The 25,083-nt window shown below is 40.4% G+C and overlaps 1 protein-coding gene across 2 annotated transcripts in view; it reads right to left on the reverse strand.

The window, feature by feature from the left end:
- Positions 1–11,398, reverse strand: part of pcdh17 (protocadherin 17) — a 64,036-nt gene extending 52,638 nt beyond the window's left edge. The window contains exons 1-2 of one of the 2 annotated variants that reach the window (XM_054769715.1): positions 10,847–11,398; positions 7,595–10,185 (exon numbers count right to left, since the gene is read on the reverse strand). In XM_054769715.1, coding sequence (XP_054625690.1) covers positions 7,595–9,880 — 2,286 coding nt within the window. In that variant the 5' untranslated portion in view covers positions 9,881–10,185; positions 10,847–11,398. Of the gene's footprint in view, positions 1–7,384; positions 10,186–10,846 lie in introns of both variants that reach the window. The other variant, XM_054769714.1, reaches the window with a different exon arrangement.
- Between the last annotated feature and the right edge of the window lie 13,685 nt (positions 11,399–25,083).

A 25,083-nucleotide genomic window follows, 5' to 3' on the forward strand; every position in this document is an offset into this window, starting at 1 on the left:
TTACTTTTTTCTTGTAATATTATGACTTTATTCTTATAATATTTTGACTTTATTGTATTAATATTATAACTTTTTCCCCAACCTAAATTTTCCCAAAATTGCAACTTTATTCTTTGATTTGTTATATGTAACTTTTTCCCCATTTTTTATTTTTCTTGTTTAATTCTGTTCTTAGAATGTGCCGAGGGCCCCCTGCCTTACAACATTCATTTTTAGTGAAAATGTTGATCCAGCATCCGCGGAGATGGGCTGTACACACTCTGAACGAGTCGTATACACACAGGAAATGTAGCACAAGTCAACCAACCACAGCCTTTTGCGGTCCACGAGATTAGGTTTTTTTGGGAGGTGCACATCACGCAACGCAAGTGAGTCTGCAGGCGCCTCAACACAAGAGCATTATTCAGGTTTCACAGATTGAACTGAAAGCTGAAAACAGCGAAATGCACCACCATGCGTACGTGGAAAGCAGCGAAGCTTCAAAATGTGTGAAGAGTACAAAACAATATGTATCTTAAAAACCCGGTCCACTTGCAGACATAATCACTACTTTTTTGGGAATATGTAAGATGTACAATTATTCAAGTTTAACTTGTTTTTCATGAAGGTAAAACAAAAAAACAAACATTACAAGAGTGGGTTTGGATGAATTCTAAAGCTATGTGATCTCACAGTTGTTCTCTGGGTAAGATGGGCACCGGTGTTGTTTCTTTAAGTGTGTGTTGTTTCATACTGCTCCCGTCTTTTGTTGCCTTCTGCATTTTCACAAATATTTAGTCAGAGACTTCCAATGTTTATCCTGACATCCACTGCCTTCCCCTGATTTGTTAAACGCCATGATTTATTAATGAAGGACGATGTAAATATAGAGCTCTGCTGTTTTGTGCTGTGAATTATGCTGCTGTTACAGACGCCTATTATGCTCTGAAACAAGCTCCTGTGGTACAGTGACAGAAAAAAATGCCCGTAATGACACATAATAAACATAACATGAACTGAAGAAATTATGCTGTTTTGTTGTATTAGCAATGAGGTAATTTTTCATCTTGTCCCTAAAGAAACATTCAGCAGTACTCACTGAAATGTATGTTAGATCTATCCTGAAGACTTGCTGAACATCAAGACAAGAAAATAAATAAATTAATGAATAAAGTTGTACAAATTCAGACATAGAATTACTATACAGGTACTATACAGAGGCTAGTAATTTTGGGAATTGTGAGAATAAACAAGGAGACATTCATTCATTTATTTTCTATGCCGCTTGTCCTCATTAGGGTCATGGGTATGCTGAAGCCTATTCCAGCTGACTTTGGGCGAGAGGCGGTTTACACCCTGGCCTGTTCGCCAGCCAATGGCAGGAGACAACCAGTGAAAACAAGCACATTGGCGTTGTAGTTACGAACAGCTCAACAGTGGGAGTACACAAGTAACTTTGAAATAGTTGCTGTGTCTGTTCTAAAAATGGGCTTAGCTTTGCCAGGTACAACCCCCTCTTCCATCCCATCACATCCAATCCCACAGAAGGCTCCGGAAGAGAGCGGCTATCTTAAGATGAAGGGGAAAAGAGAAATTAAATAAAGAGTGTTTTTCTAATCCATTGCCTCAGTGGTCTCTCAAGTGTGGGAGCAATTTCAATATAATATACGGCAGAGGATGTGATAAGACACAGACAGCCCAGTTATGGGCATCAGTGTGTTTGCGTGCTTGAGTGTGTGTGCCTATCTCGGAGGAAGGGTGTTTCAAGGTTCGGACAAATGCAAGATTGTCACGCTCATAAAAGAGAAGAGGCTCTGGCTCGAAAAGACTAAATCCTATGCTTGGAATACACAATGAAATTACACCCACCCGCCCACACACATAAATCTGCCTGAATTATGCAGACTGAGACCATTCCTGGAAGAAGTCATTTTAAACATCCGCTCCAGCTATATACCTAGTTGGTATGCATATGTGCAACTTGAACAGATCAAGGAGGAAGCAAATAATATCGCAAATTCACACTGCTCAAATGATTATATCCTCACCTCTTGATGGCATTTTCTTTTAAAGATTTCTTTAAAGGCACCACATCACTGCCACTTATTTGGAAAAAAAAAAAAGATTGATATACTGTAACTGTACACAGTCGTTTCAATTAGATGGAGTGAAACATCCTGGATTCATGTTAACTGATGATTTACTTGAATAGCGGCATGACTGTTAGGTATATTTAAAACTAAAATAGGCGTTTGCTAAGCAGCAATGACAAATGATGAAACACCCCTTTATCCTTGACACCCTCTCTTCAACTGAAGGCAGAATGCTGCCACCTAAAGGCAGCATTTAGTGCCTTTAAGTGGCAGCTGTCACCGTCTCCCACTTGGCTTCCATATCCCCTGCACCCCATTAACAGGGCACATTTCAGATTCACGTATAGTTCGTTAGAATGTATTGAAACAACTAAATTGCTGGTCACTTAAAAGAAACTACTGAAGATTTTTGGTGACAGTGAGGGCAACTTTCTTAAAGAGACAGCACGTGCAGAAACTTAATGTGCAACACAATTTTAAAACGGTATCGTACCGGACAGAGGACACAAAAATCCTTCTGAGCATTGAGGAATTTTTCAACAGATTGGGTTTAACCTTCATTCTCCAGTAAGTAATTCCCTTCAATGCCTTAAGCAGAATTAAGCGTCATTACGTATCATCCATCTCCTTATCCCAGGAATTCCCCTTGCAAATAAAATGAAGCTCTCCACTGGGCTGGTTGCTGGCACAGTGGTGACAATGATAAGGCCAGCCGAGCTCTGCTGATATGTTCATGTTATTCCTCTCACTCAGCAGTAGACCGAGCTGTCCCTGTATGCCAATACGCTACTATAAAGCATCATTAGGAGGGCCGAGAGCAGTGTGAAGAGAGCTTTGCAAACTTACATGCTGATAGTAGCCATGCAGGTGCATGTGAAAGCAGCCATACTAAGGTGCCCTTGTGAAGCTGATGGAGTGGAAGAGCATATCACCAGCTCTATCTCTTTATTTGTTTTTCCTATTTAGTCTCTCCTTCACTAGACGACTGTAGTGACAGATGGGCTGAGGAGTCTTTGGATCGATGGACAGGGAATTTTGTCTTTGTTTCCTGACATCTTTCCCCATAGCCACTTTCCTGTGACTCGGGTTACTTACTGTCCACATAAAAAGAGAGCAGTGGCAGGGTGGAATGGAAAATGATATGCTTCTGTACAGCTTCTGAAGAAACGTAATGCCTCAAGACATCTCCCTCTACATTGGTTTCTGTTGAATAATACAATAGAGCACCCTACATGCCTCACACTTCCATGGGACCCACTTAAAACAAGACACTAAGGAGTGCCTTGTTGCTGCCCCTGCTAGTTTTTCCTTTGACAGTCGGAAAGACGGTACAGAAAAGAGAGCGCACACAATGCGTGTGCGGAAGTCTCATGCCGCGTAATTCATCATCACTATATTAGCAAAGAAACAGCATGCAAAATGAACCAGCAATTATCCTGCCCCTCTGATTAAGAAGTCCTAACGCTCTTTGTGCTAGCCTTTGCCCTTTGCAGCTGGCTCATAATAGAAGCACGGTTGAGAATGAGAACTACAGACAGTGGCTTTCCTCCCTGGTGGGAATGCGTCACATCTGATCATATTCATCGTCACATGAATGTCCACCTCAAAAAGGGGGTACAAATGGCAGAGACAAACAGTCATGGTTAACTGGACATAATACCAAAGGATACAATTATCAACTTGGGCTAACTTGGAGAAAATCTGAACAAACAGAACAGTAATACTGTAGGGTACATCTCAAGTTTCTATTCCGTAAAACTGGTAAAAAACAAAAACAAAAAACAAACAGGAACTGTCCATGTCAACAACATAAAAAAATGACAATATCAGACAAGAAGAACGGAAACATCAGAAGGACTTGATCGGCTTCAACTGACCATTGTCCTACAATTATGTACTGCTGCAGTCCTTAATCCTAGTCTGGCACAACAGACCTTTAATGAGCTTAAGGCTAAAGACACAGAGAAGTTATCACATTAGAGACGTATATACCCAAGTACTCTTCACAAAGATGCTTAAATAGCTGTAAAAATACCTTCAATCTGCTAATCTCTTGGAATTAAAATGGGTAGAATTAAAAAACAAGTCTGTACTACTTTGATGAATGGAAATTGCTTTAAAAAGAGTAAAAACAAGTCTCGGTCATAATGTCTAACGGCATGTAATGGAAGCTTTTAGGATGACAATGTATTCGTTTCAAATTTACAGTCATCCGTCATTTATCGCAGTTACGTGGTTCCAGACCAGACCACAATAACTGAATTTTAGCAAAGTAGTTAGAGCATAGTTTATGACCTTCTAAAAACATTTTTTAACATTAGAGCCCTGTACGCATTAAATAAAACGCCTATAGACGCGTTTATACTCGTATTACCTAAGTGAGGTGATGTGGGAGCGATGTTCGAACCACGATGTAGCGAGGAACAACTGTACTACTTTGCATATATTTTAGGGGTGTGGTGAAAATATCCGACAGTCAAACATTCGACATCCAACGTGAAACTAACTTCACCACGGTACACCGCGAACATGTCTACATGGTGGTGTTGTGTTTTCTTCTTCTTGCAGGTGGCGGGAGTTGAGTGGCACCCAGTTTTGGGGCGCATTACCGCACCTAGCATACGGCAACCAGATCGGCCCAATCTCGTGGCGGAAGCGGATATTATCCGATCTTTAAAATACAGCGGATCGGCAGGCGATTCCAATCGGATGGAGACATCCCTATCCCGCTCGTGCTACGTCAGGTGATTACATTACTACTACTACTACACTAATTTAAAATTTTTGTTATGCGTCTACATTATGGATTTTGTCTATGAGTTAGTTAGAATGACTTTTAAAAAGTGTCACTGTTTGTCAGACACCTAAAATAAAAAACAGTTATGTTGCACTAAAACAGCCTCAATGGTTTTGCACCATTGCTGGTTCTATTCTGGTTCAAATATGCTGGAAAATATCCATTAATTTTCTATACCACTTGTCCTCATTAGAGTCACGGGTAAACTGGAGCCTATCCCAGCTGAAGGCTGCAACTATGAAATTCATGTTTTTTGTTTTGTTCCACTCTATCACAGTATTGAGCTTTCATCGTTATCGTGAGCCATGTATCGCAAATCGTATCGTATCATTAGGTACCCTGAGATTCCCAGCCCTAATTTGTTTTATTGGAATATATCATAAATCTGACCGATATGGGATTTTTGGGGCCAATGGCGATGTGCTGAAAAAAAGCCGATATCCCATATATCGTCGGATAACCGATATACAGTATCAGCCAATATATGAAAAAAAAGAGCATCCATCTACACGGGATATATAGGCTACTGTACATGAACATAAATTCTTATAATACCCCAAATACGATTCAACGCAAAGAAGGAGAAGACTACCAAATTAAAATAAGGAAGTTGAATTAGTAAGACTATCAACTTAAGGACATGCCTCTTTGTGATTTACTTTTAGGTGTTGCCACAAATGTGTAGTGTTCTTTGATTTGCTGGTGCTGGAGCCCTGGCCAAGTTGCACACCGCACATTTTGCATCTAATGTAACACCTCCACACCTTACTCTTCCCCTCTGCCTGTCTAATGTAAATATATACATTTAGAAGCCACAGGGTTTTCTTACGCCTGCTCCCATGACCATACGACAGCCGAAAGGCTCTGTGGTTTAAAATGTATAACTTAATGGCCTACAGTTACCCACCTTTGTTTTGTAAATCTGATGTGCCAGATTTGCGGTTCACAGATAATGACTGATTCTGTGAATATATTAGGATGCCACTTGGCTGTCCTTTGGGCATGAAAGTTAGAAAAGCCAAACGGCTGGGTTGTGGGACTTCTAGTGTTAGCGCATTTTGCTCATTAGCCTAGAATTTGATACTATAGTTGAGCATTTTAAAATAAAAACAAGTGGCTGCATTGTGCTGAAAGTGATAATACATGGGCTAATGTCAGGTGTTTTTCAACTAATACATGATGTGTTTATAAAAGGCTACACGCATAGAAAATGGATGGGGGGATATTCACAAAAACATTTTACCAAAATCAATTAGTCATATTTACTAGCTATTGTAAAGTTCCATCTGCAGCCACTGAGTATTTGCAAACAGCTGAAAAACAAATGCTGACGCAAACATTAAAAAGTGAAAAAAAAAATGTTGACTGCAAACAAAATAAGAAATAATCAAAACATGCATCACATGACTAGACTTAATACAAGGGACTAAACTACATTTTATGTAACAATGTAGTTGCTTTCAAAACATGCAATATATCAAATGATAACTACTTGGAACATTTTCAAAATGATTTGCATGAAGACATTAACTTGTGAATGTATGAGCACCTGAAAATCCTGCATGGAAGTATAAAGTGAAATGGGACGCTGTGTATATGTGCATATATCTTTGTTTCGCTTTAAAATGTATAATAGTCTTAGATAATGGTGGGTAGATGAATTAAAAGCTGCATCTATGTTTATCTCACGGAGATGATACTTATTTGATGTTAAAGCACTGTAATATGCTCTCTGAAACTTGCGTGAAAACTAGAATGTTATCCTTGACGGGCCATGACAGCGTGGCAATGAAGTGTAGCGTTATATTGTTTTTGTCACAGCTTACCATGGTGTAAAATAATGCAGTTTCTTTTTGCATTTCAGTCTCTCCCTACTGCAGACTGAGTGAGAGAGCGGCAGCAGGGAGAACGCTGCTCTGTATGTGAGGGGGAGGGGCCAGGTACTCACGCAGGGAGCAGCAGAGAGACATAGGGAGGGAGCAACTGAATTGCGGCGCAGCAAAAAAAAGTTATATATCTGCTGCATTTTCACCAATATTGATTAATCGGTGATATGTCATGTTCAGCAATATATCAATCGGGCTCTAATTATAACTGAATTATAGTTATGAGCAAGTTTACTACTTGACATTAAAAAAAAAAATACAAACACCTACTTACAACTGGGCCGTGAGTTATTGTGCTTACTTCACAGCAATGCAGATTCCAGGAATTGATTGATTATTGATAAACAACTGCTTTTAGAAGCCAGCTGTGACACATTTCAAATGCAAATAATTTGTGTGGATGTCACTAGACCAGCTCTAAGAGGGCACACGAATATTTAATCCTTCTAATGCTCTCTACTCCCTTCCTTCTTTTCTCTCTGTGCTCCAGCGCCTCTCCGTCTCTCCCTGCCCTTTGTCTCTTTCATTTTACAAGGCAAATAATGTAGACATTGGACGTGGATACCTCATGAAGGTTCTCACATGGGAGTGCGCATAACAGTGTAGGAGAGTAGGGCAATTCCCCTTACCTGTATGATGGACATGCGGTTAGTAGGTGTGTCTGTAGTGCTGGTGACTGGGCCTGTGAAGCTGGTGTGGCATCCCACGTGGCCTTGGGGCACGCTGAGGTTATTGGCAGTGGGCTTAAGGTACATGACCTCTGATCTTGGTGAGCTGAGTGGCAGGCGTGTCTGGTAGTCAAAGTACATGGGAGAGGTGGCCAAGGAAGGACTGCTTACCACATTCATCACATTCATGGCATCCCGCTCCTCCACCTCGCTCTGCACCAGCATGATGTCGTTCTTGTTAATCTTCTTTTTCTTTCCTTTCCCCAGCTGAGGATGTGAGTATTCTGCGATTCGACAATTATAGGTTCGTATCTCCTTGTTTTCTCTCTTGCACTTGACTGCTATGGTGACCATAGCAGCCAGAAGCATGATTGAGATTATACTCAGAGTCACAATGAGAGGCAGGGACATGTCCCAGTTCTGATTGTCGTCTATATGCAGCAGTCCATCAGCAGGATGTCCATTGGAGGCTTTGACGATAAGCCTAGCGGCAGCAGTGAGGGTTGGCTTGCCGTGGTCTGAAACGTGGATGATCAGCTCGACAGTGGGACTAACACTGTCCCAGAAAGGATGGGCTGTTCTCACCTCACCAGTCACTGGATCTATATCAAAAAGATGTTCCTCATTCCCATCAGAGATCTCGTAGGTGAGCCTCCCGCTCTCACCATAGTCATTGTCAACTGCTCTCACTGTGGTGACAATGTAGCCAACACCAACATTTCGCGGCACATGGATTTCAGCTGTGTCATTTTGTAGAAGGGGTAGAACAATGACAGGTATGTTATCATTAACATCCAGAACACTGATGCGCACTGTTGCATTGCTCTCCAGGTGTGGTGATCCAGCATCTCGAGCAAGAACCTTGAAATCAAAATATTTAATTTGCTCATAGTTGAACGATCTGACTGCGTATATGGCTCCATTGGCAGCATTCACATTTACATACGTGTTGACATCACCCCCACTCACATTGGAGTTAATAATGCTGTAGTACACAGTACCATTCTGTCCAAGATCTGGGTCATGAGCAAGGACTGAACCCAGGAATTCTCCCGGGATGTTGTTCTCTGGTATCTGCAGAAGGTAAACTGACTTTGTAAAGCGGGGGACATTGTCATTCTCATCCAGAATCTTTACGGTGAAGGATTTTGTGGAGTTTAGAGGGGGAATGCCATTGTCTTTTGCCACAATGGTGACATTGTACTCATCTTGTGCCTCTCTGTCCAATGGTCTGTCAGTCACTACTGTGTAGAAGTTATCATAGTTCTCTTCTAGTTTAAAAGGGACATTACCCAGTACTCTGCATTGAAGTTGCCCGTTCCTGCCGGAATCCTTGTCTGTGACACGAACCAGCGCAATAACAGTGCCTGGGGGTGCTGCCTCGCTGATAGCTCCCTGTCTTACGGACACAAAGCCAATAGAAGGCCAGTTATCATTCCTGTCAAGCACTTTAACGGTGACTTTACAATGGCCTGGGATCGGATTGGGGCCGAGGTCTTTTGCCTGTACGTCAATCTCAATAACTGGGCTCTCTTCGTAGTCAATTTCACCCTGAATCTTTATGACCCCTGTTCTGGAATCTATGGAGAACAGCTCCCGGATTCTCTCTGGGGCATAGCCACTAAAAGAATAGACTACTTGTCCATTGTTGCCCTCATCAGGATCAGTGGCATTTAAATCGATCAACACTTTACCAGGAGGTGAATTTTCAGGAATTTCAACAACATAGGAGGGCTGGTCAAACACAGGGCTGTTGTCATTTGAATCAATAACTTTAACATTTATCTGCATGGTACCAGACCTTGGATATTCCCCGCCATCAGTAGCTGACAAAATAAGGGTGTGATGGTTTCTTTCTTCCCGGTCAAGCGGCCTTTGAATAACCAGTTCTGGGAACTTGGATCCATCCCCACGTGATTTTACCTCCAAGGAAAAGAGATTGTAGTCGTCACGTGTTATCTGATAAGTTTTCAGACCATTTTCCCCTGCATCCGGATCATGTGCGCTGGTCAAGGGAAAACGGGTCCCTGGAACTGCATTTTCAGATATGTCAATATCAATCTGATCTGATGGGAAACTAGGTGAGTTGTCATTAATGTCTTGGATGTCTATTTTAATCATGCAGATCTCCTTGTCATTGGCAAACACCTCCATAGAGAGCTGGCACTTGGGGTTTCTCTTACACAATGTTTCTCTGTCAATGCGTTGCTTTGTATAGAGCAGTCCACTCTGGGGGTCCACGTCAATGAGATGCGGTGCTGAATTTTCCAGCACTCTGAAGTTGGCTTTCTTCCCCTGCCCTCCCTGCCCAATCTGTTCCAAGCCAAGTCTGGCATCTTTGGCGATGTTTCCAATTACTGTCCCCGGTCCTTGCTCCTCCGGGACAGAGTAATTCAAGTTTTTCAATGTCAGGGCTTGAGCCCATAAGAGGAGGAAAAAGAAAATAGACAGATACATCCCCTCTCTTTAAAAGTGGCTACAAGTTGTCTAGTCGCTGTGTTGCCTTTGACCTGTTGATATTTTCTGACAACTGGGTATTATTACTTAGGATTAAAAAAAAAGAGTCCTGTTCATCATGTGAGGTCTTGACATTTGCCTTAGTGGATTGTATTTTATCTGTCGCACTCCCCCACTGCCTCTCCCAGCAATCGGTGGTGCTGAACACCTAATTTATATTCAGCGGCGCACTCAAAGTCATCTGAGCAATAATCGTGATCCACTCTCCAAACTGAATAGTCATTGTGAATGCAAATTGATACCACCTAGAAAAAAGCACAAAAATATATACATTATGTGTTTGTCATATTGTTGCCTAATCACGACAACAGACCAAAATTCTACCAGGAACAAATAAGATCCACCACTGAGCCAAAATTGCAATACGGCTCATGTGAAATTCATCTCAACAATTATGGAGGAGCTTGTCGTCAATTAAGTTAACATTGTGAAGATACAACACAGTGCATTGGCAAATAATGATTCTCCTTCTATCGTATTTACCATTTGCATCATGACAAATATATAATTTCTAAATATGCTTCTGTCATATGCAAATCAGAGGTTGATAATGAATGGTCCAGTCTCTGTCCATTCACTGTCTAACTTTAATGCCAAGGCAACACTGCAGGCATACAACAGGAAATGGGCTATTGAGACACCCTTTGAATAAGTGCTATGAAATGAGCCTCTTACACGCATTAACCAATCCGCATAATCCGGATATTTAAAATGAACCTTTGAAAAACTCACAAATGAGCTGCCAACATCACAGCAGAGCCATATAATTCTCTCCACTGGTGCTCTCTGTGTCTTTCCCTGCAAGACTCAACTATAAAAGCTGTTGCATCCTCAGTGCTCCCTTTGAAATTAATTGTAAAGCTAAAGAAAACAAACAGGAGATAATAATAACAAAAGTGAACTTACCTATACAGATGACATACTAGTCCATAAAATAGTTCCAAATGGGGTTCTGGTGAATTTAAAAACGTAAAATGTGTATCCCTTTTCTTTGCAGGCTACAATGCAGCGCAGTGGAAATACATAAATAAATAAAAAGGCTCCAGAAAAGTCTGACTGTAATGTCAATGAGCTGAAGTCCTCTCCACTGTGTGATTAGGATGCAGAGGCTCGCCTTCTGCTTGCAGTGAGTCACCCTTGTTCAAGCAAAGCGAAACATCCAGATGCGTGACAAGGTAAGAAGATCCAAAGTGGCCGTTTAAAAAGAGCGACCGGTCAGTGGGTTCTATCCCGTTCGAATCAGCAGCAGTGGCGTGGTGTCCTTGCCGGCGTCCTTATCCAAAGTGCCACGGAGGAGAGGAGAGGCAACAGTGCGTCTGCATTCTCGATCAACTCTGTGCAGCTCCGTTATAAACGGTGAGTTTTTTGGCTGTCAAAAGCAAGCTCTTACAAAGTGTTGTGCACATTTGGACGGGTCCTGAGTAGAAGAGCGCTTCCTTGTACAGAATGAACTCTGTGCACGAACACGCTGCATTAAAACATTGTCTGCGCTCCTGTGACAGCCAATCGCTTTGAGGAGGTGGGGAAAAAGGAGGGATTCAAAAGCAACAACCGACCCAGACTACAAATGATGGGCGGCACTCGTTGGCCACCAACACTGCGTGTTATTTTTCAAAAAAAAAAACCACACTTCATTGTTGTTTACAACACAGAAAGCCAGCAGATGTGTGGCCCAAAAAGGAAATGTCCGTTAGGTCGTTCACCCCCCCCACCCTCCCCTTTATTTGAAAACATCACAATGCACTCAAAGCACATGAATAAATGCAATGCAGTTGTATTCATGTTACGCATTCCGCTGGATTTACGTTATTGTAATTAAATTATTGCATTAAAAAAACTCCCAATTGCCAAAAGTTAAGATATATTTTGTATTGCACAGGTTGTGTGTTAATCTGTGAGTGTTATATTCACATACATAGAGTGAACTGTGGAACGGTAGGTGAAAATGATGTGAAATGAGATGAGATGTAATGAGTGCACTGGTAAATCTGAAGGGACAATGATTTTGGGACTTTATGCTGAAATGTACTGTAATAAACTAATGTCAATGAAAGGAACTGAATCTTGGGAGAAAGCTGTTTAGTTTGCTATTATGCCAGCATCCGCGCACCTCTCGAAGTAAACAACCACCATCCAAGTGACAAGAAGTTTTAAAAAAAACAAAGAACCCTAGAGCTGACAGGAGTCAGGGGTTGTTCATACAAACATTTCCTGTGAAAAGTATTTATAAGGTATCCTTGTGACATGGATGTACAACGCTACTAACTTGCACCTGGAAACAGTACAAATAGTACCAGTATGTTGGGATGCATTCATTTGTGAAAACTTTAACAAAATGGACTTCTACGGCACCCATATACAGTATCTTACATGGTTTTGGTAGTATTCTTGAATAGACTGTCACCAGAACACATTCTAGTGTACACTTATGCAACATACCGAGGGTGTTTCTTTAACAGCTCAAATCATATTTCTTTCTTTGCAGATTTAATTGTCACGTCTTGGCATGTTGGCGTTGTGGCTGCGACCCCTTGATGCGAGAGATGAGACCGGATTGCAGGTAAAAATGTATATGTATTAATTATTGCTGCCCTGCAGCGACAGGATACCAACAAATGAGCAGTGACGAAGACAATGCTCCGTCAAACTAAGGCATCCGCAAATGAACTAAGGGCACGGAAAACAAAAGAAAGCCCACAACGGAAAAAATTAACGAAAGTGTCACACGGGTTAACTCAAGGATCGTGACATTTATAAGCTAAATTACAGCAATGCAAGCTAATCTTTGAACGAAAGATGATTACCTTAACAACATTTGAAAGATTAAAATAATAATAATAATGGATTCCATTTTTTATCGTGTTTTTCAAGGCACCCAAAGCGCTTCAGAATGAAGTGAACCCATTATTCATTCACACACTGGTAGTGGTGATCTACATCTGTAGCCACAGCTGCCCTGGGGCAGCCTGACGGACTTGGACTTTGATGAGAGGAGAAACATCTTTAAGAAAATCAAGCTGATCGAGTTGCTCTGATTCGGCTCCTCAGACAAACAAAATGTGCAATTCAAAAAGATTTTAATGTTTAAAATGTAACTTTTTTCTGATGACTTTAGCAAGTAAAATTAATAATACCGTAAATTCCGGTGTATAAGATATAAAGGTGGTCTAGCTGTGTGGCGGATGGCAAGGCCGACGACCCACTGATAACGGCTCTGCGAACCAAAAGTTGAAAATCACTGTATTAGAGCACGTTAATTACATGTAAAAAAAAAAAAATTAAGCATTTAATCTTACTTGCGCCAGATGCACTGGATTGTGTGACATCAGCGCACCAGTCAGCCTTGTGTTTAAAACAGAGACCAGCTCTTATAGTTTGACTCTATTGACTTTGTGACTATGACAAACAAAGGTTCATTTGAAAACTTGAAGTGTTGGTAGGAACCTAAAACATCCTGAAAACGGTCACCAATAGTCTAGTGCAGGGGTCAGCAATCCGCGGCTCCCGAGCTGCATGCAGTGCTTTCATCTTTCTGCTGTGGCTCTAGCCGGTTTATAATTTGTATATTTTACATCGAACCCTGAACTGTTGTAGTTGTGTTTTATATACACGTTGACTGCTGTGTACCACCGAATATTATGTTATATTATGTGATTTATATTATCAAAAAAAGATCCTCCAGATGCGTCGATGCTGACCGTTAAGGCTGTGACTGGTCGGCTTGTAGAACATTATTTATGTATATGACTCGTTCAAAAGGACTGACGGCACACCTCTGCGATAACTGCAATAACACAGCCCACCCCTCGTCTCTTTAATTACTATTGTTCACTTGCTAATAAGCTAAAAAGTTGACGAGAGATGTGGTTGCTCACAGAGTTGACGTCATGTCACGTTGACGAGCAGCTATAAAAGCAGCAGTGTCCAAAGTGTGCCTGTGGCTCATTTTTTATTGGCCTGCGGCACATTGTAGAAATAAAACAAAACAAAAAAACCTTGGCTTTTTGCCCCAAAGCCCTCCTGTGTCCAATATTCCTTATTCCTTGGGTTTGTAAACAATATAACAATACACTGTATAAATATAATACTGTATTTTTGAACAACACATTTAAAACACTTGGATATTTGTGAAAATAAACATGAACGAGAACTGGCTTTTTTTGTGCTGATAATCCTCCTGATCAGAGCAGCCATTTGAAGGAACGGTGCAACAACTGGCAAGAATACACAAATGACAGAGGTTTTGCAGCGCACATATAGTATGCGTTTCGACCTGGACATGCTCAGATGATGACGCGTCACTGCTACTGGACCGTAAACTACCGTCTAAACCAGGGGTCACCAACCCATCGATGGCAAACTACGAGTCGATCTTTGGGACTTTGCCGGGCGATCGCGAGAATATTAGAAATAAATTGAATTAATCATGATTAATCACCATGTCACACAATGTTACCTTATATTACGTCATCATATTATCATATTACCTTAGCATTTTCCTATGTATTTTAAAGTCGTAAAGAGTACATTTGGAATACAGGAAGTGAACAAATGTATTGCAATTGATGTGAAACAGATGGGGTGGGTCGGATTAAATAAACTTTGCTTCTTCTTACTCCTTTTTGGCCATGTAGAACTGTGAATTGTACTATGTGATGTATTCCAATGTAACTTTTATGCTTATATACAACTTTTATAATTTATATATAAATTAAATCATTACCATTATTATGTCTGAAATATGCCCATTTTTACTGTATTTTATTGAAAGAAAGATAAATAACAGGGCAGGATTATATATATTTGTATCTATTAACAGAGCCAAATTAACTTAAAATTTAAATGAAGTTAAGAGATGGCACACATGTCTGAAAATCTATTTAACTAACACCGGTTTCTTCAATAGCAGACTATTTAAATCAGACAGTGTTATTATGAGCAATGAGGAGTGGCGTTCAAAGACACCACGTCATTTAAGTTGAATTCACATGTTTTGAGTGAATTTTCTGGGATTTCCGAACACACTTAAATGCACTGAATTGTACTTCTGCATTAAGAGTTACAACGGGAGTCATAAGAATTTCATTGCGGGCCGCACGGTGGCCTAGTGGTTAGCATGTTGGCCACACAGTCAGGAGATCGGGAAGATCTGGGTTTGACTCTCCATTGGGCATCTCCGTGTAGAGTTTGCATGTTTTCCCTGTGCTTGCATGGGTTTTCTCCCACATTCCAAAAACATGCATGTTAGGTTAATTGGTGACTCTAAATTGTCCATAGGTATGAATGCGAATGTGAATGATTGTTTGTCTATATGTGCCCTGAGATTGACTGGCGACCAGTCCAAGGTGTACCCCGCCTCTCGCCCGAAGTCACCTGGGATAGGCTCCAGCATAGGATAAGCGGCATAGGCAATTGATAGATGGATGATTTTCATTGCATTTCTGTTTATTTAGACCATATACACGCATGATAAAGACGTTGTTGTGATGTTGGGAGTGTCCGTGAATGCATCTCGTGGTCTGTCTCGTGACAATGAGGAAGTTTTGTTGCAATGAATGGACTAGCGACGTGTTTGTTTAGAGTTGGGGATGCATATATGCTGTTGGATTTCACTGCTGTTGATGTGTTCAGGTAACAATAAAGTTTTAAAAGAGCGACAGACACTGTATGACTCTGTTGGGACCCTACACTGTGCCGCCGTCTGTCGTCATAATAGAGAGCCGTGGCTTGCCATGATGCATGTGCGTTAAAGTAAAAAATATAACAAAATTAATTAATGAAATATATTAGTTACCGCCGTTAATGCGCTATTTTTCATAGCTAATTATTATATCATATCATTATATCAAACATCAGTGCCCTCTCTTCCCGGAGAGTGACCAGCAAGCACGCATTGACCACTGAACACGCCTGTATGACTTTCCGCTCTCCAGACGAGCGACAAGGAGAGAGAGAGAGTGTCAGCGCGAGTGTCAGCGCGCAGCGATGTGCCTACTCACGCAACAGTAATTATTGCACGTTGTGGCTCAAAAGCCTTAGCCAACTCAAAATTAAGGCACAAATATAACGCCATACATGTGCACCTCCAAAAAACACTGCTCCTTAGGACTGACTGTTGCAATGCAGCCCCTCTCTCCTCAACCACCATCGCTTTGCTTGCCCACTACACTGAGCCAACAAGCCAAATAGATTTGTAGTTTGCTCATAGAGCCGACGCCACAAACCCGACTCCGACGAAGATCCATAGAAGTAGAGCGGTACCCAAAATACGGCCCAGGGGCCATCTGCGGGCGGTGGCTAATTTGTCAATGCATCACTGCAGAAACAAATGGTAAAACTAGAGCAAAAGGCACAATGAGAAAAAGCAGAAATGTTGACACAACCAATAATAACACAAAGCTTTGTATTTTCATAGGCCACAATTGACAACCTGATCAACTCTATGCAAAGGAGATGTGTTGCACTGCATGAGGCAAATGGTGGTCACACAAGATAAAGTCCCCAGACCACCACCCCAATAAAACAAAACTGCACACTTCAAAGTGTCCTTGTATTGTGGACGGTCTAAGGCACACCTGTGCACTAATCATGGTGGCTAATCAGCATCTTGATATGGCACACCTGTGAGGTGGGACGGATTATCTCAGCAAAGGAGAAGTGCTCACTATCACAGATTTAGACAGATTTGTGAACAATATTTGAGAGAAATGTTGATATTGTGCATGTGGAAAAAGTTTTACATCTTTCATCTCATAAAAAAAAGGGAAGCAAAAACATTTATATTTTTGTTGAGTGTACATAAAAAGGTTGGTGACCACCGGTCTAGAGGCTACAAAACGTCCCCATAAATGTCAATTAAAAGGTGTTTCAAATAAGGAAAGATGAGTTAAATAGGAATACTGAATGAAGTGAATCAACTGACGAAAATAAGAAGAAGCGAATCAACTGTATTTCACAGGTCCACTACAACTCCCATGACCAACACATACCCGGAAGATGACGACGTCACAGACAGGCAGACTGAATCGTAACATTTAACGTCTTTATCATTAAAAGTGCTAAAAAAAACAGACATCCATATAAAGACTGCCATACTTAAATCCAATTCTTTATTTCCTAGTATCGATTCAATAGATTGATTACCTTTTAAACGATGTTAGATCAATATATGTTGTCTGGAATGGAAATTTGCTAAACACAGTTCAATGTAGTTGAATCGTAGGAATATAAATTGATGTAGTGGATGAATCGTTACACCCCTAGTAAAAAGGTATCATTTGGATCCAAGGAGTGAATAAACTCTTTTTAGAATACTTTGATTACATTCTCTACAGTTTATTAACACACATTTCAATTTAGGGGTCATGACCAAGTGCTGGCACAGAGATTTCTGTATTGCACTCATTTCGATATTATCATCAAAGCCATGCAAACTGTGTGACCTACAGATAACTTCAGTCCAAAGCGTGATTGGTAGAGAGCAGATGAATGATTGTTATGTTGCTGTCATGTAATCTTGTCTCACAGATTGAGAGCTAAATGGGAGCTAGTGAGTGCAGGCAGGGCCGTGTCTGATTTATGACAAGTCTGTCGATGAATTCCTCCTTGACACATGATCACTGGTCAAATCCTCAGTTTACGGCCTGTTTAAGTATTTAATCCAGACTGCTGAATGTTTCTGAATTCTTTTTTTAAACCTATAACTTCGAAGTTCTAGCAAGCAATAGGATTTGCAATGCTATTTTTAAATTACCGTAAATCTTGAACTATCGAAATAATTCCACTGATTTCTTAAACTGGAGACTGTGCTTTCCAGTGATATACAGTACAAGTCTTTGGGGTCATCATGGAAAGTGATGGAAAGAGACAGAGGCAATCGTTCTATGACAATGTTCTGCAGAAACTCTTCGTCGCTTTTGTGCTGTAATTTTGCTTGATTGCAAAACATGTCGAGGAAAGACGTTGACATGCTCTTGATGTTCAATGTATTATAGTTCACATCCCAAATCATTGATTCATGTACATTCTGGATGTCCTATTCAGTAAAATTCAAATCAGTTTTTGAGTTGGTCCATCATTATTCCTTGATACACTTTCTGCAAAACAACTGCCAAATGCTTACTGTATTGCTGAAAAAGGGACCCAAGCACATACAGCTGATTGTATGACACTTTTACAGCTAAAGTAAGATAAACAATTTCAAGTGAACTGTTTAGGAGTGCTCCGATCGATTGGCCACCAGACAGTATCGGACGATTGCCATCAAAAACCACGAGATCGACAAATGCCGATAAATGCTTTTCAAAGCCGATCACAAAAGCCTATCACCTTTCATGCAGTGTAGTGTCGTAACCTAGCTAACATCTTTGGCAGCGGCCTCTCACTTTCCCCTCTCACAAACAACAAACGTGTCTCCCTTGTTGAACTTAAATGCTAACAACACCATGCCACGAAAACTATCTTGCGGTGCTCGCATCTTTAAAAAGCCTTAATATGACATTTGAAGACCAAGTATGGTGAGTTTTCGAGGCTCACGGTGTGATCATCATGCAAAAGGCAGCTACCGTAGCCATGTGGCACTCACTATGTGCTTGACAGTCGGAAAGCTAAGCTAATAACCAGAAAAATAATTGCATTCATTGTACGAGATGACGAGCCTTTCTCAGCAGTGGAAGACATCGAGTTCGCCGAGTGCTTTTTCACATACCTGGAATTTCCACCAATGTACTCTCACATCCAAAGTCTCCTTGAAGAAGGCATCTCATCCTCTGCAAGTTTCACCAGTAATATATGTTCTCTTCAAAAAGTAAGTCAACTATGTTTTTGTCTAAATTAAGGTGATTTTTTTATGGTTCCTTTTTTCATATTATATAGCCAGTAGCAGGGGTGCAGCCAGGAATTCTGGTTCCCAAAAAAATCACGTTGCCCCCCGCCCTTTATTAATTAATTACTAATTTCATTAGTAATTACCTATTTTTTGTGTCCCCTGGCAGTCAAGGGACCTGGGAATTGTCCTGACTTTTCCCTTTTATACAGTTCCCCTGGCCAATTGCACTCATAAATAAATAGAAAATGTATAATTAATCTATGTGATCGGTATCTGCCAATTTCAGTCCTGGATGATCGAAGTCGGCAGCATAAAACCCTGACTGGAGCAACTGTAGAACTGTTAGAATTGTAGATGTTAAATAGTACCTATACTGTTCAGGAGTGTAACGGTACATGTTTTAGACATCAGGTTTTCACCACAAAGTCTTCGGTTTGGTACAGCTGCATACCAATTTCCCATACGATACACATTAAAAGTCAGAGATAGCAAGTGTACATTTGGAATTGCAATGCAGCTTCATGAGCCTGGTTAGTGTGCCTGAAAGCGGACGAAAAGACGAGGCATTCGCCGTGGAGGCAGAGCTCTAAAAGAAAGAAAACAGTGCAGCCCAGCCTTTGGAGAGAGGGAGTCATGGCTCACGATAGTGTCAAGAAGAATCCAGAACCGGGAGACACTCTTCCGTCGTTAAAGTCTCTTGGTTTTAAACACTTCGCCTCCCGGTGAATTACGTAAACTGACAAAGATGAGTTCATAAGATGAAAGCAGTGTGCCGCCATTGTTGATCAAAAAGAGTGTTACAAGTTAGAACTATTAATGCACTTCAATTACCAAAGGAACTTTCAATTATTAAAAATAAAAATAATTCACACTTACACTTACACAAAGTATGACCAAGGAGAGCCATTTTTGACTCACAGCTTTTTGTTAGCCCATGGCTTATTCGAAAAATAAAATGATATATTAACCAGACATATTATTAGGTATTGTACTAATTTGCTTTGTCACCTATTAAACAAGCTTATAGAGCATATAATACCGTATGTTGACCTACATTGGATTAGTTTTAGTATCTTTGTGTATCAAAGTGCCCCTCAATTTTTCTGTCTGTCTATCTGTCTATCTATGTATGTATCTATCTATCTACACACTGTATATATATATATATATATATATATATATATATATATATATATATATATATATATATATATATATATGATGTTTTTTTATTTGATAATTGTATTTATTGAAGAATTGAAAAAATCGGTAAAGCTTAAAAGCTAAGCAAGTTTATGTTATGTTTATGTTTTGTTCCGGACAACATACGCCCCAGCCCCTGAGTTATGCTGGTACCATAACCACCTTCCTCAGACTTTGTGCTTGGGGGAGTTAATAAGCTCTAATGAAACGTTGTGGTCATCCTCTACAGTAGAGATCTTTTTTAATTTAATATAATTTTTAAAATGTTAAGTTTTCATTAAAAAATATTACACTGAAGTGCTTAACGGACCCATTGATTCCGTTGTGTATTATGATAACGTCTGTGTTTTTCTATATTTGGTCCACACATATTTAGACAAAAGTTTTGGGACCCCTGGCCATTACATTCAGAAAGTAAAATGGGAAAATACAGAGCTGTTCCCTCCTTTACGCCTACAACAGCTGCAACTCTTCTGGCAATACTTTCTAGAATATTTTGGTATGTCTCAGTATGTATGTATTTTTGTCCATTCATGCAAAATATCATTTGTGAAGTCAGAGGTCACTGATGTTGGACGGGTCTGGCTCACAATCTCTGTTTTAGTTTATTTCGTAGGATTCCACAACAAACTCATCCAAGCATGCCTTTATGAACCTTTCTTTGTGTACTGGTGTACAGTCAGGCGAGAACAGAAAGAGTCTTCCTCAAATGTTAGACGCAATCATAAAATCCAGTCATGCATCCATTCATTTTCTACCCCTTGTCCTGTTCAGGGTCAGAGCTGACTATGGACAAAAGGCAGACTACACCCCGAATTGGTCACCAGTCAATCACAGGGAACATACACATACACAACATAGAGGTGAGTCAACCACTAGCTCATCAGTGAACAGCATAGAATCCAAAATGTCTTGATAAGACTTACAAGAAGAATGAGAGGAAACAATGGTTTCTAGCCCAACCCCTGATTAACTGATTAATTAATTGACTGACGAGGTGTCCCAAAACCGTTGTCAATATGGCGTGCCTTCTCCTGCATGGCCTTTGTTAATGCCACTAGGAGATTTTGTCATTACATTTTAAGTTGCTTAGGGATCATAAATCATGCTCAATCTATTTAGTAAGATGTGGTTTAAAACGAGTTTACCAACACCCTTCATTTGATATTGCTCTTTCAACAAGTCATCTTTGTACAGTGTTAATCTTGTAGTCTTCGCATGTATATACATGGGACTCAACCTTTCTGACCTCCCTGTCTGACATGAGCTAGTGACAAGTGTCAGAAGCATTCATTAGTGTGATGGTGACTCCAGCTCATTATTAAACAGCATGTCTGATGTACAAATGTCAAGATGTTGATAAGTGATGAAGGTAAATGTCACATCACTGTCTCTATCTGCATATAATGTGGGTGTTTTGTCTTGCCTGTGTGTGAATCTGTTGAAAATTATGCATAATGTTTTTTTTCACCGCATGTACCTGACGCCCTCTGCAAGTCTTTTGGGAATTTCCAGAATAGCATAAGCAAAGATGAGATGCAACGCTCCAACATGGTTTTAAAATATGATTAGCATCACGTATGGGAAATCAGTCAATTTAACCTTGAATGCAGTCCAATTTCGTCGTAACCACATTTTCACAAAATATGTCGAGATGACCTGTTTGCCTTATTGATCAAAATATTGTGGAGTACGTTTCAACAAGGACTGGAACCTTAAAGAAATGTCTCTGGTGCAAACATTTAAGCCAATGTTGCTTCTCTTTTGTCTACAGGCATGTGTGTGCCTCTCATTCGAGCAGGCTTCATAAATTCATGCTCAACGGCTAGACTGGACTAGCCATTAGCCCTAGTTTGACTAGATAGGACAACACTAGTCTGAGGGGTTTTTGCAGGATCCAGAATATGTATCCTCTAAAAGAGGAGGCATTTCCAGACAAGAATGGTTTTGCCCTTTTGTGGTGTCAAACGACAGTCGTGAGGATACAATAGAGTAGGGGTGTCTGTCAGCCGTATTTGCATTTGTGGTTGCAGAAGTGGCGAGATTCGTGCACGTGTGTTAGCGTTCCATTCAGATGTAATGATGGTAATGGCCCTACCTGAAACCAATGTGGCTGTGCCGTATTTGTCAGAGGCTAAATTACTGAATCTTTTAGGAAGGGATGAAAGGACAGGATTGTATGTGGGGGAAAGATGGTTCCGCAGACTCCCTCTCTGTTCTGAGATGGTTTCTCAACTTTGACTTAGATGGCCTTTCTGACTCCTATTTCAAAACATCTGTCTTCTCTGTCTAGAATGTGCACATTTTTGTCCTCAGAAGAGTGTTGTTTCTCTTTAAGGTGCAGGTAGTCAGCTCTGTCTTGACCTGAAGAGTTAGCCCATCGGTGTTGTGACATGCGCCTGCTCTCTGACTGCTTGGTTTCGGCAATATAAAAATTGGTGCATTCCTCACTGCACTGGACAGCATACACCAGATTGTTTTTTTTAGTGTGGGATGTCCTGGGGTGTACCAGCCTTTGTCTCAAAGTGTTACCAGGCTTGAAGTGTACGGGTATGTTGTGTTGGTTATACTCCTTTTGAGCTTCTCAGATAGTCCTGAGACAGGATGACAATGTTATTGGGTCAGCTCGTCTTTTCTTCCTCATCCGCTTTTGTTCTCTCTGGAACAAGATGCACTTTTTACAAACGACCAGCTGGGTTAACCCATCCCTCAGGTGCTTGTGCTCTTTTTGTTTGGCCTGTGGGCTGGTGGGAACATTATCAGCTCTGTGTTGTTGATAAGTTTGTGTTCATTTTGTGTTCCAGTGGGTGGTGTGAGTCAAAAAGTAGGTATTGGTCAGTGTGTGTGGGTTATCTGTAAAAAACACCAACATGAAGGCCCCTGTCATCTCCAATGTGTACGTCACAGTCCAGAAAAGCCAACATACCCCAGATGCAGCGCTGCTCTTTCATCCCTTCCTAAAAGATTCAGTGTTTTAGCCTCTAACAAACAAAGAACAAAGAACCACCTTGGTTTCAGGTGGGTCCATGACCATCATCCCACCTGAGTGGAATGCTAACGAGGGTGATACCACCCAAACGGTCGTCGTTGGTTGGCAGAGGCCCCACTCCATTGTATCATAATGACATTTAACACCACAAAAGAGTGAAACCATTCTTGTCTTGTCCAGTCATGGGACTTGGACTCGAGAATCGATTCACAATTTTGATAACTTTGACTTTGACTTTGATAACTTTGACAAAATCAAGACTTCGACTTCGACTTCGACTTTGACATCAATGACTCGGAACTTAGATCAGACTTAAGTCTGATGACTTCAAAATACCTGAGATTTTTAGTGAGCGTGTAAAGTGTGTTCCCATTCAAAGTATTCAACTAATGTAATCGTTATGTCGAAACAACACATTTTCCCACACGAACTGCCTCATTTAATGCATCTGTTAATGTCCAATCAGCATTAAGAACAAACAACGAAGGTGTGGTTTACAGTGGCTAAATCCTGATTGCTGTCAGCACTCTTTTTCCGTGACGTCTTGTCACACTGGTCTTATTAAAAGAATAAAATACTTCAAAATACATTCATTGCACTTGTCAAATGAAATACATTTTTTAATTATTAAAGTGGCATTTTATTTGGTCAACACTAAACCGTGCTTATGACTTGTAAGGATTTAAAAAAAAATTCAAGCCTTTGATTTCAGACTTCACTTGACCTGTTGTGTCTTTACTTGAGACTTGACTTGAGATTAAAGACTTGAAACTTACTTGAGTCTTGCAAAATGTTGACTTTCTCCCACCTCTGCCTATCTAGTCAGACTAGTGTTTGTCCCACCTTGTCATTGAGCATGGACTGATGAGGCCGGCTGTGATATTTGATGCAAAAAGTAAAGCCAAGAGTGTGTACAAGTATATAGTGTTGCGCAAACATGCCTATTGGCAAAAATGATACTCAGCTAAAGTTCAAAAATAAAATCCATCCTGAAGTATGGCACAAAACAGTATTTCTTCCAGAAAGGCTATAAAGAATCATGAAATGTGAACATCGCTGCTCCCATTGTGACAGTTTCTCTCAAAGACAGTCGTGGCGTTGCACTGTTCACATGAAAAGGTACGGAAGGGAAGTAGTTGTGTGTCGAATATAAATAGAGCTTGAAAGACAAGTCTATTTTTTTTTTAGGCAAGTGCCTTCAATGCCATTGCAATTTCAACCTCAATAGCATCTTTACGACTGTATTTATTACTGTATGTTTAATATGTTTTACTGTGTCACTGTGAAAAAGGTTAAATAAGAAGAGGTGAACACTGTCAAGTGAGCTTAAATCCACAACAGAATTTACCATTATTAATCAACTAATGATGGAACAATTGAAAAAGCTTGACATCTTCAGAGCATTCTTCAGAGATTGCTTTTTGCATTGTTGGTTGAGATAAATGTGTTGTATTATTTGTATTTTATTCTTTATCTGGCTGTGAATGTCTGTGAGTGTTCCAAATGTATTGTTACCATGCCATTAATGAACAACACCATATATTTACAATGAGAAAAGTGCAACATTTTCTGTGCGGAGTTTGCATGTCCTCCCACATTCCAAAAATATGCATGTTAGGTTATTTGGAGACTCTAAATTGTCCATAGGTGTGAATGAGAGTGTGAATGCTGTTTTTTTTGTCTATATCTACCCTGTGATTGGTTGACGACCTGTCCAGGGTGTGCCCCGCCTCACACCCAAAGTCAGCTGGGATAGGTTCTAGCTCACTCGTAACCCTAATGAGGACAAGTGGTATAGAAAATGGATGGATATATATTTTGCTCACGCTTGAAAGTGGGAGTCAAATAGTGCCTGTCACAGACATAGTAGGCACAAATGTCAAATATAGGGATAATGACGTATATTTTTACACAGTTCTTCCCAGAAAAGGCATTCATAGTTATGACTGGCTGTACATGTGAAAATTAAATAATTCTGCAATGGGTGAAAAGGATGGAAAGGACATTTGATGCCCTGTTTGTATTCCTACCTCTTGAAAGCTGGTCGACGGTAGCTTTTTTTAAAATTCCTGAAACACATTTTTATGACACATTTCACATGAAGAGCTGCAAGAAAAACCAGGA

This window comes from Dunckerocampus dactyliophorus, chromosome 3 (genome assembly GCF_027744805.1).
Source record: "Dunckerocampus dactyliophorus isolate RoL2022-P2 chromosome 3, RoL_Ddac_1.1, whole genome shotgun sequence".
NCBI lineage: Eukaryota > Metazoa > Chordata > Actinopteri > Syngnathiformes > Syngnathidae > Dunckerocampus > Dunckerocampus dactyliophorus.